This window comes from Peromyscus maniculatus, chromosome 1 (assembly GCF_049852395.1).
Source record: "Peromyscus maniculatus bairdii isolate BWxNUB_F1_BW_parent chromosome 1, HU_Pman_BW_mat_3.1, whole genome shotgun sequence".
Taxonomy (NCBI): Eukaryota; Metazoa; Chordata; class Mammalia; order Rodentia; family Cricetidae; genus Peromyscus; species Peromyscus maniculatus.
This window is the reverse complement of record NC_134852.1, coordinates 52,503,666-52,517,444: the sequence shown is the minus strand read 5'-3', so window position 1 is coordinate 52,517,444 and position 13,779 is coordinate 52,503,666. Positions and strand designations below refer to the sequence as shown.

Here is a 13,779-nt window from a genome sequence, read left to right as displayed (position 1 = left end):
TAAAGTCAAAATGGATTAAAATGTTAATGTAACAATTATATTAAAAAAAAAAAACCTAAGGAAATAAGGAAAACCATAAGATTACATTCCTACATGAATTCTGATGTTTAAGTTCAAAGTATTGTTTTCAATTATGTGCAGACTGAACAATCTGGGTCAATAAAAATAGGAACAGTTACTAAAAGGCTTCCAGAATATACTATATTCATAGGTTATCTCTCCAATATGAATTCTCTTCAGATGAACAAGCTGTCATTGACAAGTAAACTGTTTCTACATTCTTCAGTCTAGAGGGGTTTTAAAGGTAGATTCTCTGTTTTGAGTCTTCACATACATCTTGTATGTTTTTGTTTATCACCAATATAAGTTTTGATGCTGAATAAGTTGTGAGTCATAGTTAAAGTTCTTTCCACAGTCCTCATATTTATAGGCTTTCTTACCAGCGTGAATCCTATGATGACTGATAAGTTGTGAGCTCTGAGAATAGGCTTTCCCACAAATCTTACATTCATAGGGTTTCTCTCCAGTATGAATTCTCTGATGTCTAGTGAGGTCAGAGCCAGACCGGAAAGCCTTTTCACATTCCTTACATTCATAGGGTTTCTCACCAGTATGTATTCTTTGATGTTTAATGAGCTGTGAACTCTGACTAAAGGCATTGCCACATTCCTTACATTCATACGGTTTCTCTCCAGTGTGAATTCTCTGATGTTGAGTAAAATTTGAACCACTACTAAAAGCCTTCCCACATTCTTTACATTCATAGGGCTTCTCACCAGTGTGGATCCTCTGATGGCGAGTAAAGTTTGAACCACTGCTAAAGGCTTTTCCACAGTCCTTACATTCATAGGGTTTCTCACCTGTGTGAATTCTGTGATGTCGTGTTAGGTCTGAACCACAAATAAACGTTTTTCCACATTCCTTACATTCAAAGGGTTTCTTTCCAGTGTGAATTTTGTGATGATGAGTAAGTCCTGAGGGGTGTCTAAAGGTCTTGCCACAGTCCTTACATTCATATGGCTTCTCAGTGGTACGAATAATTTGATGGGTAGTAAACTGTGAGCCATGTTTATAGTGTTTCCTATTTTCTTTACTTGCACAATATTTCTCTTTATTCTTAATAATTTGCTGAAGCCTGAAGGATGGATACTGATTGTGAGTGGGCGTGTCTTCACGATTGATTATCAGTTCACTGAATTGTCTCTCCTGAGATCCAGGCTGTCTCGAACACTGGCTGTTCCATTCCCAGGCACCTCGGGGACTAGAGCACTGAAGGTCCTGTCTTGTGAGTTTCCTTATTATTTCCCACTGTGCTGACTCTATTTCATAAAGTTCCTTCTTCAAAAACAATTTCTGGGCCTCACATCTTGATTCCAGGACTAAAAGAAAATACACAAGTGATCACTCACATTTTTATTGTTTGGGAGACACAGAAATTAAATTAGAATAATACAAGCACAGTAGAACTAAAGTGATTTTTTGAAACTAGATATCAGTCAGCTGGATGAGATGGCATACATTGATAACCTCAGCATTCAGGAAATGAAGACAGGAAGGGTCAGGAGTTCAAAGTCATCCTGAGTTTGAAGCCAGTCTGGATTTTATGAGAATCTGTATTAAGAATAAAAAAAAAAAAAAAAAAAAATCTGAGGCTAGAAATACGGCTCAGTGGTTAAGAACACTTGTGGTTCTTACAGAGGATCCAGGTTTTGTTGCCGGTGCCCACATGATAGTCACAAATTCCTGTAATCCTAGTTCTAGGATAAAAAGAGGCACGCACGCGGTATACACACACACACACACACACACACACACACACACACACACATATACACAAAATTTTAAAAGATTAAAAAAAAACATTGAAGGTGAATGTGGTGGTGGACATCTTTGGTCCCAGCACTGGGGAGGCAGAAGCAGAAAAATCTGTTGTTTTAATTCAGCACCGTTGTTGCACCGTAACCTACTGATACTCCAGCCAGCAATTCTGACTACGAAGTTACCAGCCTGCTTCTCTGGCAGTGGCCCAGCTGCTCAGGCCACAGCCTGGCAGGAATTCCTGTTTCCACAGACACCAGTTCCGTTGCTGCCACTAAAAATAAAGGTAGCTTTAACTAAATCCCTATCTTTCTACTTATAAATAAGACTTGAGAGTCAAAGGCTGGGGTGAAAACCTGCTAGCTCAGAGAGGCTGAGTAACAACGACCTAACCTTTCCTTGTGGCATCTCCGAAAAGGAGAGTCCTTCCGCTCAGCCACACAAACACCCACACCACTCCATATCCTCCCCACTACTTCTGGCGCATCTCTCTCTCTTCCAGATGCCCTCTGATGCTCTATGATTACTTTCTGTCAACTAATTGCTAACTCAGCCTCCTGACCCATAGTTTTATTTAATTAACCCAAATGCAACTCTGGGTTCAGTGTGATAGAATATCCCCCAGCACAAATCTCTAAGTTCAAGGATAGCCTGGTCTACACAGATAAACACTGTCTCAAGAAATTTATAAAAAAAAAAAAAAAAAGGCCGGGCGGTGGTGCACACGCCTTTAACACGCCTTTAATCCCAGCACTCGGGAGGCAGAGGCAGGTGATCTGTGAGTTCGAGGCCAGCCTGGTCTCCAAAGTGAGTTCCAGGAAAGGCGCAAAGCTACACAGAGAAAGCCTGTCTCGAAAAACCAAAAAAAAAAAAAAAAAATCAATAAAGGGGTCAGAGAGATGGCTCAGCAGTTAAGAGCACTGGCTGCTCTTGCAGAGGACCCAGGTTCAATACCCAGTACATACAGGGTGGCTCACAACTGTCCAGTTCCAGAGGATCCAGTGCCCTCTTCTGACCTCTGTGGGCACCAGGCATGTACATAGTGCACATACATGGGAAGCAAAACAGTCATACAAATAAATACTTTAATTTTTTTTTTAAATCAATAAATTAAACAGACGATAAAGCCAGGTGTGGTGGCTCGTGTTTGTAATCTCAGGACTCCTGAGGCTGAGAAAAGAGGTATTGTGAGTTCTAAGCAAGCCTGGGTTATAAAACGAAACCCTGTCTCAATAAAACAAAATGAGAAAATAAGAGATGATAGGATGATTGCATAGGAAAGCCTATGTGAACTATGTGGTATGTAGTAGGTAATTAATACTATTGTGGAATAAAATTTTAACTAAGTCAGGAATAACTCCACTTCCAAGGATCAGATATCCTCTTCTGGCCTCCATGGGCACTATATGCACATGGCACACATACATGCAGACAAACCCCCTCAACACACACACACATTCTGTGAGCTCTACACAGAGTTACAGGACAGGCAGAACTACATACAGAGACCCTACCTTGAAAAAATATACATATATATACACACATATACATATATACACACATATACACACATACATACATATATACACACATATACACACATACATACACACACACACACACACACACACACACACACACACACTTCTTTTCTCAGTCATGTCAGTGATCAAATAAAGCAACTTATTCAGGAATAAGTGAGAGAATACAAATGAAGGTGTGACACCTAAAAAAACCTTCCTGTAAACATGAGCAAAATGACAGAAACATCGGTTTGAACCACTGTTCATCTGTTGAATAGCATCTCAGTCCTGGGTGACCTAGGCAGGAGTAAGAGCACCAGGATGGAGCCCAGAAATAACATGCACTGGCAAACCTGACGGCACGGGTCTCTGGGAGGAAGAAAGGTGGAGTCGGGAGCCGCCAGCCAGGTGCTGAGGGACCAGGGTGTGTAGAAAATGAGGTAACAAGCCATGGGCCACATGCCAGAAGGTAAATAAGAAATATGGGTTAACTTAAGTGTAAGAGTCAGCTAGTTACAAGCCTATGCTATCGACCGAGCATTTGTAATTTATATTAAGCCTCTGAGTGATTATTTTGGAGCAGACTGTTGGGACAGGAAAACTCCACCTACAGTGGTGTGTGTGGATTGTCCTTTAATTGGGGAAAATAGACGACACAGGAGAGAAAGGGAGGATGCTTCGGAATATTTGTTCAAGTATGCAAAGATGTGTTACATTTGTTTATGTTGCAGAATATTGTTTAACTATGCAAAGATGTGTTACATTTGTTTATGTTGCAGAATATTGTTTAACTATGCAAAGATGTGTTACATTTGTTTATGTTGCAGAATATTGTTTAACTATGCAAAGATGTGTTACATTTGTTTATGTTGCAGAATATTTGTTTAACTATGCAAAGATGTGTTGCATTTGTTTAACTATCTAGAGATGTGTTGGATTTGTTTAATTATGTAAAGGTTTGTTGCTATTTCACCTTGCCTGTCTAAGGCACCTGATTGGTTTAATAAAAAGCTGAATGGCCAATAGTGAGGAAGGAGATATAGATGGGACTTCTGGGCAGGGAGAGTAAGGAGGAGGAGGAACTCAGAGGCAGGGGTAGGGTTGGGTGGGTGGTGGTAGTGGGGAGGTGATGCCAGGGCCAATCAGCCAGAGGAAGCAGGAAAGTAGGACATACAGATAAAAGTAAGGCAAAAAGCCCCGAGGCAACGCATAGATGACTAGAAACAGGTTAAATTAAGTTAAAAGAGCTAGTGGGACAAGCCTAAGCTAAGGCCAAGCTTTCATAATTAATAATTAGTCTCTGTGTCTTTATTTGGGAGCTGACTGGCAGTCCAAAGAAAATCTCAACTACAGAGGAGGGATAAGTAACACTAATGACATTTGAAAAAGCTATAGAAAATCATTTTTAAGTGTATGTGCATTTACACATACACACATCACACCTAGACCTAAATATCACTATTTTGGGGGAGGTGGAGAAGACCTCAAAGATTAGTTGTGAAAACCACTGCCACCTACAGACTTGAGGTCTAGAGGCTTGTTGTCTGTGACCACATTCATCCCTGACCCCAAGCACAGGGCTGAGAACAGGGTCCAAAATGACAGTTTCTATGGCAGCCTCTGGGCCAGTGCTTGCCATGGTAGGACAACACTGAATTTGACATGGCTGCAGTTTATTTTTTAACTTCTGTACTTCCTACCTGAGAACTGTACACATTAAGAGAAACAGTAAATAATACTTAAAAGTATGAATGAGCCAGGAGGTGGTGGTACACGCCTTTCATCCCAGCACTTGGGAGGCAGAGGCAGGTGCATCTTTGAGAGTTCAAGGTGTGCCTGGTCCACAGGGCGAGTTCCACGACAATTGAGGGCTGTTACACAGAGTAACCCTGTCTTGACAAACCAAAAACATTTAAAAAAAATTTTTTTAATTAAAATATATATGTATGTATATGGATGAATCAAGGAGGGCTTGGAACTTCAGAATAAAAACAAAACAAACAAAGAACCTAGTTAACAAAGCAAGTCTGACAGAACTGCAGGTCAGTGGCTGTGGCAGTTTGAATGTAATTGGCCCCATAATCTCATAGGGAGTGGCACTATTAGGAGGTGTGGCTTTGGCTTCATTGGAGGAAGTGTGGCACTATAGAGGCAGGCTTTGAGGTCTCAGATATGCTCAAGCCACACCCAGTGTTTCAGTTCACTTCCTGCTGCCTGCTGATCAAGATGTAGGACTCCCAGTTCTAGCACCACATCTGTCTGCAAACCCAGCTGCCATGCTCCCTGCCATGATGATAATGGACTAAACCTCAGAACTGTAAGCTGCCACCGCAATTAAATTTTTTTACTTTATGAGAGTTGCCATGGTCATGGTGTCTCTTCACAGCTACAGAAACCTAAGAGAGTGGCACAGGCCCCGGGTTAATCCCCAGGAGGGAGTGAAGGAGAGAAGAAAAGTGGATGGAGAAAGGAAAAGGAGGGGAAGGAGAGAAGAAAGGGCTGTCTGGTCTTTGACAATGCAGGAAAATGCATATTCCAGTATTTAGACAGAGTATATCAAAGAGAAGTGTTGGAAATTGGACCAGACTGCCGCTCAGGCCACAGTACCTGCAGTCTCCTCTCTGGCCTCACAGATACTGGCAGGCACCCTATGGAGGGCAAGGTCTGTGAACGCCAGCAAACAGCTCCCAGGACTTGGACTTCTCATCTGAAGAAGTGCATTTGCAGGCTTGAACACACCAAAGGACCTACTGGTAGCCACACTTCCCTTCCACCACTGCCTGATGGGAAATCAGAGGCCCTGTCTTCAGGCTCTTGCTGAACCCTTCCCTCTTCCTCAGAGGTCTGTAAGACCAACCCAGGTCTGTCACTCTTTAGTTCCCATTATGCTGCAGTGAGGCTGGGGCCTGAAGTGTCCTCAGAGTCTCAGCCACACTGCTGTCTGTCTGTCCATGAGTTAATAACGCTTCTAATAAACATCTCACATGCTACATACAATCCATCCAAGTGTCCCCCTTAGCCCCACATCTAAGACCTCTCAAGAAGCTTGACAGGAACTGGATCCAAAGTACATGTACAGGAAGGGTGACAGAGAGGCAAAGGACATCTCTGAGACACGAGGGAGACTCAGAATCCTCTGCAACTCCATGCAGCTGTTTCTTTCTTTCCCTTTGGGGGTTTTTAAGATAGGACTATAGCCCTGGCTGGCCTTGAACTCACAAAGATCCACCTGCCTCTGCCTCCAGAGAGCTAGGATTAAAGGTGTGTGCATCACCATGCCCAGCTCTCAATGGTTTCTTCAAAGGCAGGCGAGCATCTCACACTTGGAGGAAGGGAGGAAACAGACCTACCAATGGGCAAATCAGAGTCAATATGAACATCCTTACCCATCGAAAGCAGGTTGCTATAGTTCTCCAACATCACATCTCTGTACAAATCTCTCTGCTCCTCAGTCAGGCATTCCCACTCCTCCTGAGAGAAGTCTATGTACACATCACGGAACAGTACTGACACCTGGAACAATAACCACATATTGCTCAATTAATAATAAAATAAAGTTTCTGTGCAGGAAAAGTAACAGAAGAGGAGTAAGTCAGAACATGCTAAAAGCAGTGAATATGAATGTCTGGAATCCTAGGGAAGGCCTGTGAGCAAACCACTGTGCTTCCATGTCAATGTTTCCGCCAGACAAAGCCATCTGGCCTTAATGAATTCCTCCATTATCTGCATGAGGCTGGGAAGGCACAGAATCCAGCTGGGAGGACGTCTGTATTAAAGGAAATGATTTATACAAAGCCTCATGGTATTCTCACTACATGGTCCTCTAGTCTCAAACAGCCAAGAGCATAATTTCAGGATAGAAGAGAAAGACGGGATATTAGAAGCCTCCAGATACAGCAGATTATATAAACGCATCGAGAACCAGAGGATAATGGGATTCCTAACACTTCTGAACACAAGGAACAGAACAATTCTTCACTAACCCAGTGGAGAAAAATAAATTCTGACCTAGGATTCTATAAGGAAACTATTTTCTGCTGAATGTACATTCCCAGACATACAAGGCCTCAAGTACAAGTTCCTAGGAAACTACTGGAGGATGTAGGAGTAAGCCAGAAAGAGCCATGGGATGCCAGAAACAGTTAAAAGTCGACAGGAGAACAGTAGAGGAAAATCCAGGGGAAAGAGTAAGTTTCGGGAACGTGCTGGCAGGCTAGAGAGGAACCAGATCAGATGGGAACGAGGGCACAAAGGGATGGGAGGGCATCTCTACGTCCAAAAGAAACTGATGTGTCTCAAAAAAACCAAAAACCAAAACCAAAAAAAAAAGGAAGAACTCACTGACGGATGTGTGGCAATGACGTTATTGAACTTGGGAGTCAGAGCCTGTGCACCAAGCCAGGTTCACTCACCCATCCTCAATAAGCCAATTAAAGGAGCCAGATGAGCAGTGGGAAGTAGAATGCTGGGCCTGGTGGCACATTCCTTTCATCCCAGCACTCGGGAGGCAGAGGCAGGCAGAGCTCTGTGAGTTTGAGGCCAGGCTGGTCAACAAAGTAAGACACATTTAAAAAAAGGGGGGGGGGGGAAGGCTTGTTATAATAAGTGTCTTTATAGGCATATTTATTTCAGATTAAATAATACTCTATCTTAAAGATAATAAATGCCAATTTCTTGCTCACATGCTTGCCTTTGATTTTTGACTTGAAATCCAGGAATTCATGGCCTTTTCATGCTACACAAGTATTTTATCAATGAGCTACTTCCCAGTTCTTGGCTTCCCCCAACCCCCAAGACAGGGTTTCTTTGTGTAACCCTGGCCATCCAGGAACTCACTCTGTAGACCAAGCTGGCCACAAACTCAGAGATCTGCCTGCCTTTGCTGGAATTAAAGGCATGCACCACCACCACCCTGCTAGTTCTTGGTTTTTCAAGACGGGCTCACTATGTACCCCAGAGTAGCCTTGAACTAACTGGAGTGCAAACCAGCCTCAAGTCCACCATCATCTTAAGAGCTGGGATTCAGGGATGAGCCACCACACTTTCATTTACCTTTAGACATTTAGGTTGATATTAATCTTTAAAGCGTTCCTTGAGCAGGGGATGTAGCTCATTTGTTAAAGCAATTGTTTAGTAGGCATGAAACCCTGGGTACCATCCCTAGAGCTATATAACCTGGGCATGGTGGCACATGCCTTTAATTCCAACACTTGGGAAATGAAGACAGGAGGATGAGGAGCCCAAGGTTATCTTCAGCTAAATGAGTTGAAAGCCAGCCTAGAAAGACTGTCTCCAAACAAACACCCACAAAAGACAATCTTAATATTGAGAACAGTGTTACTTATAACACCACTGCTGAACTGTCAATTGCCTTTATTACTGAGCTTCAGGAAGATGATGGAGAAAGACGATGCTTAATACAATGGTATTGGGCTGGAGAGATGGCTCAGCAGTTGAGAGCACCAGTTGCTCTTGCAGAGGACCCAGGTTCCGTTCCCATCACCAACACTGGGGCTCACACCATCTGTAAATACAGTCCCAGGGGATCTGACACCCTCTTCAGGCCTCTGAAGGTACTGCATACATGTGGTGCACGGCCACAGTTGCAGGTAAAACACTCATTCACATAAGATTAAAAAATAATAATAATAAAAAGCTCTCGAGACGCCCCCCTCCAAAAAAAACTAGTGATATTACAGATGGTTAAGTTTTCATGGATGCTCATCAGAATGTCAGTGTTTTGACCACCTAGCAGTCATACTTCCAAACCCAAAAGGCTTATCAACCAGGAGACATGCCAGGTTCTAAGACTGAAATTGAGCAAAACTATCACACTTATTTTCTTTCTTTATTCTTTTTTGTTGTTGTTAGTTTGGGACGGGATCTCACTGGGTATCCCTGGCTAGCCTGGAACTCACTATGTAGACCAGACTAGCCTTGAACTCTTCTTACTTCTGCCTCCCGAGTGCTGGAATTAAAGGAGTGTACCACCATGTTTTGGTTGTGAGCCTGGCCTTTAAAAAAGTTGGACCCCCAAAGTTTTTTCAATTAGTCTATTAGAGACCCTCTCCTTTAGAGCAACAGTTCTCAACCTGTGGGTTGCAACCCCTTTGAGGGGAAATCATCGAATGACCCTCTCACAGGGGTTACCTAAGAGCATCAGAAAACAAAGATATTTACATTATGATTCATAACAGTAGCAAAATTACAGTTATGAAGTAGCAGCAAAAATAATTTCATGGTTGGGGGTCACCACAACATGAGGAACTGTGTTAAAGGGTGAAAGCGTCAGGAAGTCTGAGAACCTCTGCACTAGAGCAAGGTGCGACTATGCAGGCTGTTCATAACTAAATTGAAAGGTTTCTTGTTTAACACCAACCGAAACATCATCAGGATGAAGAAATCGGACATTTATTTGTACTAGAGACAAGAATGACTCAATTTGAATACAAAAAAAAAATCACACCTCACCTGAGCCATGGCTTTGCTATGTGCGGCTCTTCAGTCACAGAGCAGAACTAGGAGAGGCAAAGACAACAGTGAGACCCCACTTGACACAGACCCAAACAATCACTCCCCATGAACTCACCCCACACACGGAGGGGCTATAAAGATCTCAACATCCCCAACTTCAGAAAGTCAGGCTCTGGAATGGAACAGGAGGGCTTTGGGCAAGATGGCTCATGTGCACATAAGCATATCCTCGAAGATATACAATTCTTTATAAACTAGAGCATGTTGGCACATGCCTGGAATCTCAGCACTCATGAGACACTGAGGCAGTAAAACGACTGACCTCTCTACCTCAACCTGCCCCGCCACCCTCTGGTTTTGTGAGACAAGGCCTCTCTACACAGCTCTGGCTGTGCTGGAACTCACCCTGTAGACTGGTCTTAAAGTCACAGAGATCCACCTGCCTCGGCCTCCAGAGCACCAGAGCACCAGGCTTAAAAATAAATCTTTTTCTTAAATCACATTTTAAGCCTATTTATTTATTTATTCATTCATTCATTCGTTGGTAAGGATATGGAACACTTCTCTTGCAAGCATCTATGTGTGCTATATGTGCACTCGCTCTGGTATATTTTGCATCAGTTAGTAAAGTGGAATACATGACTCAATACTTGCACTAGTAGAAACTGAAGTTCCTGTATCCTATTGTAAAAGTAATTATAATAAGTCTGGGGTAGTGGTGGCACTCGGGAGGCAGAGGCAGGTGGATCTGTGAATTTGAGACCAGCCTGGTCTACATAGCAAGTTCCAGGCCAGCCAGGGTTATACAGTCTCCAAAAAAATAAATTAAAAAATTAAAACGGTCACGGCAGTATGTTTATAGGATTAAAAATTAGAAATACTCAAATGTCTACTATTAATAGACGGGATGAATACGTGCAGTATACTTCAGATCCTGGAACACCAAACGGCAAAACAACTTGGTAAGCCGCTATCCTACTTAACATGGATGAGTTCCACACAGGTGTACAAATAAACATAATAAAAGACAATGGAGAGCATGCTAGCACTCACGTGAAGTTCTAAAATGAGGAAAAGCTAAAATACAACGCACGCAGAGATACACATCCGAAACTCCACACACCCACCCACCCCGCACAGACCCACAGTAGCGACGTTCAACTACAGGCAGCCAGCGAAGCCGAGAACTACACTCTCGGGGACCCGGGAGGTAACATAAATACAGCCGTACTTTACCACGAGCACAGAATCCAAAGCTTTTCTGCCTGTACTGTGCTGCACATGGTCCCAACATCACAGATCGCACGCATCCACAGGGACAGAGCACTCAGCCAGTCACAGGCTCTCCACAGCCACGCACTGTCCACACAATACCGCACGTGGTCCCCAGCTCGCCCGCTCTCACTCACCAAGGGCTGGTGCCCACCACGGTGTTAGCAGAAACAGATGCTCATCACAAATGCAGCCCCTCAGCACCGCGCCATCACCGCTCACAAACTAACCGCGCAATTCCGACCTCAACTCCTCTGCGCACAAAGCCCGGGCTCGCTGCTTGCCCCGCCCTCCTCTCGGGTTCCCCAACTCGGCCTTCCTAGCTTCCCAGACCCAGCACCCTTCACTGCACCTCAGCAATTGCCAGCGAAGCTCTGAAGTCCCGCCGGCGCATGACTTTCCCGCGAGAAGCCGAGGAGGCTTCTGGGAAACGTAGTCAGAGACACCGCCACATACAAGATGGCTCCCGAAGAGCGGGATTTCTGTGCACGTTCGGCTGAGGCGTGGCCGAAACGCATCCTGCAGGATTCATAGAACCCTGAATAATTCTCCATCATTGCCTTAATGATCAACTCCAAAAACCTAGACATTTATTTATTTCCCAGTCCTTCCGTATTATCTGAAGTCATGTACAGCATCAGGAAAAGGGCGGGGGAGCGCTAGGGGCGGAGTGTGATTTGCATAACAAGAGGATTCGCACCGCTGAGGTTTCTGGGAAATGTAGTTAGCGCAATAGAAAAAAAAAAAAGACTGATGGACTATTCAAAAGTGATCTCAATTCCTCAGAGAGCTAAGCCTTGACGTGGTCACCTCTGGGGTGCTAGTGGCCCAAGAAGTGTGCAGGAGCAAATTTCCTGGGCGGACATATGGCTTGTTCTGGGAATGAATTTGACTTGGTATATTTTAGTGCTGAAGACTTAGATGTTGTGAGACCCAAAGCAGGTCCTCGAGGTTGAAAGGGTGAATATCAGGAACCAGGCCTGGATTCCCATATGCTGAAATCCTAGCACTCAGGTGATGCAGCAGGATCAGAAGAAGCTCAAGGTCATCCTTGTCTACATAGGAATAATTAGGTCAAAAGCAAGAACAGTGAAACGCTTGGAGAAAGTATCTTTGTTAGAAGTTCTTTTCTTTCTTTTTTTAAATATGGAGCGCTTCACGAATGTGCGTGTCATCCTTGCGCAGGGGCCATGCTAATCTTCTCTGTATCATTCCAATTTTAGTATATGTGCTGCTAAAGCGAGCACTATTTTCATAACAAATATATCTTGTCTACAAATCAGTTGATCTGAAATAGATGGTTTAAATGACATTAAAGTTAAAACTCTAAATCTCTGTGTAATCACGGTTTTCTCTTCAGAAGACAGAATAACATGGCTTAACACACTTCTCTATTAACTGCAATGGTCAGCTGAGAGCATTCTTCATCCAGCGCTTCCCAAATCAGCCACAGTAGTCCTACTGAGGGAGAAGGAATCTGAAGAAAGAAGTGGATGTTATAAACTATTGACTAATAAACTTACTGGGAGACATGAATGGAGAACCCCAGCACCCCCATTTCAAGCAAGCCCCTTACCCCAGCTTGAAACAGGCCTGAGTTTCAAAATTCTCAGAGCTGCTGACATAGGTCCCAGGACAAAGTCAGGATGTTTGAAGAGCCATCTGGTAGCAATTGATTAACCATTGAATGACCCAATGCCGGAGATGGTCAAAGTACAAAGTCAGGATGTTTGAAGGACTATCTGGTAACAATTGATTAACCACAGAATGCCTCAATGCCGGAGTCTATAAAGTTTGACAAACAACTGGTTAAAACTACAAAGTAAGATAACACAGAAATCCTGAAAAGCCCCTGAAACTTGAACCAATCAGAATTGCACCCATACTAGCGCCCCTAAATGATGTAATTTTATGGTTTTTGCCTTTAAAACCTGAGCTTGCAGAGGGGCGGGCACCTCCTCCAGGCTCTACTGCATTGGGTGGCTGGATGAGGGCCCTGCTGCGGCTTGACCTGCTTCAATAAACCTTGCTTTTGCATTTCGGTGAGGTCGTGTCTCTGGTGGTCTCTTCGGGGGGTCTCGCGCCCAGGGCACAACAATGAAGTCACACGAAATAGAACTGAGCTAAGGAATCACTGCCTCCAAAATATCCCAGAGATAAGTATTACAGTAACCAGGTCTGTTAGAGATAAGTGACGTTTGGGATTGCTAGGTGCCGTGGTTTGAAAGAGAATGGCTTCCTTAGGCTCATATATTGGAGCTCCACCAGTTAGTGGAACGGCTTGGGAAAGGTAAGGAGGGAGAATTCCCACAAAGGTATAGCCGGGTGGACTCTGGAGTGTTAGCACCTGGCTTTGATCTGCCTTTTGTGATTGTAACCCACTGTCTCTGTGCCTTCTGTTTGACGTCTTAGCTGAGAGTTTTCCTAGGGGATCAAAGTCTTGCAGACTTAGTAACAACCCAGAAAACTGTGGTATTATTACTGAGAATTTGCGTTTGGCATTGTCCCTCTGCGGGACTTAGATCAGAGACAATGGTATAAGGAATCGACTTGCTAAATGTGTGATTTGTATAACAATAGAAAGACCCTTATCCACCCTGCAGCTGGAAAAGGCTAAGTTCATCCTTGAGGTACCTCTGTACTTCTTTCCACCGATCCACATGAATTTACCCACTCACCCAGAACACAACAA

The 13,779-nt window shown here is 43.7% G+C and overlaps 1 protein-coding gene and 2 non-coding genes across 5 annotated transcripts; all 3 read right to left on the bottom strand.

Annotated features, from left to right (window-relative positions):
* On the bottom strand, positions 1-11,569 carry Znf566 (zinc finger protein 566). 3 transcript variants are annotated; one of them, XM_076550600.1, is made up of 4 exons: positions 11,440-11,569; positions 9,813-9,859; positions 6,728-6,854; positions 1-1,379 (listed from the first exon to the last, which is right to left on the bottom strand). In XM_076550600.1, exons 2-4 carry the CDS (start codon positions 9,819-9,821, stop codon positions 355-357), a joined length of 1,161 nt encoding a protein of 386 aa, XP_076406715.1. In that variant the 5' UTR covers positions 9,822-9,859; positions 11,440-11,569; the 3' UTR covers positions 1-354. The 3 variants fall into 3 exon arrangements, with proteins under 3 accessions (XP_076406715.1, XP_006982077.1, XP_076406755.1); XM_006982015.4 differs by lacking the exon at positions 11,440-11,569 and adding an exon at positions 11,225-11,433; XM_076550640.1 differs by lacking the exon at positions 11,440-11,569 and adding an exon at positions 11,047-11,103.
* On the bottom strand, positions 4,880-5,012 carry LOC121827000 (small nucleolar RNA SNORA5). The gene has a single exon (XR_006069149.1). It is a non-coding gene; the product is annotated as a small nucleolar RNA SNORA5 (small nucleolar RNA).
* A 658-nt stretch (positions 11,570-12,227) lies between the features above and the next one.
* On the bottom strand, positions 12,228-12,334 carry LOC121826915 (U6 spliceosomal RNA). The gene has a single exon (XR_006069076.1). It is a non-coding gene; the product is annotated as a U6 spliceosomal RNA (small nuclear RNA).
* Between the last annotated feature and the right edge of the window lie 1,445 nt (positions 12,335-13,779).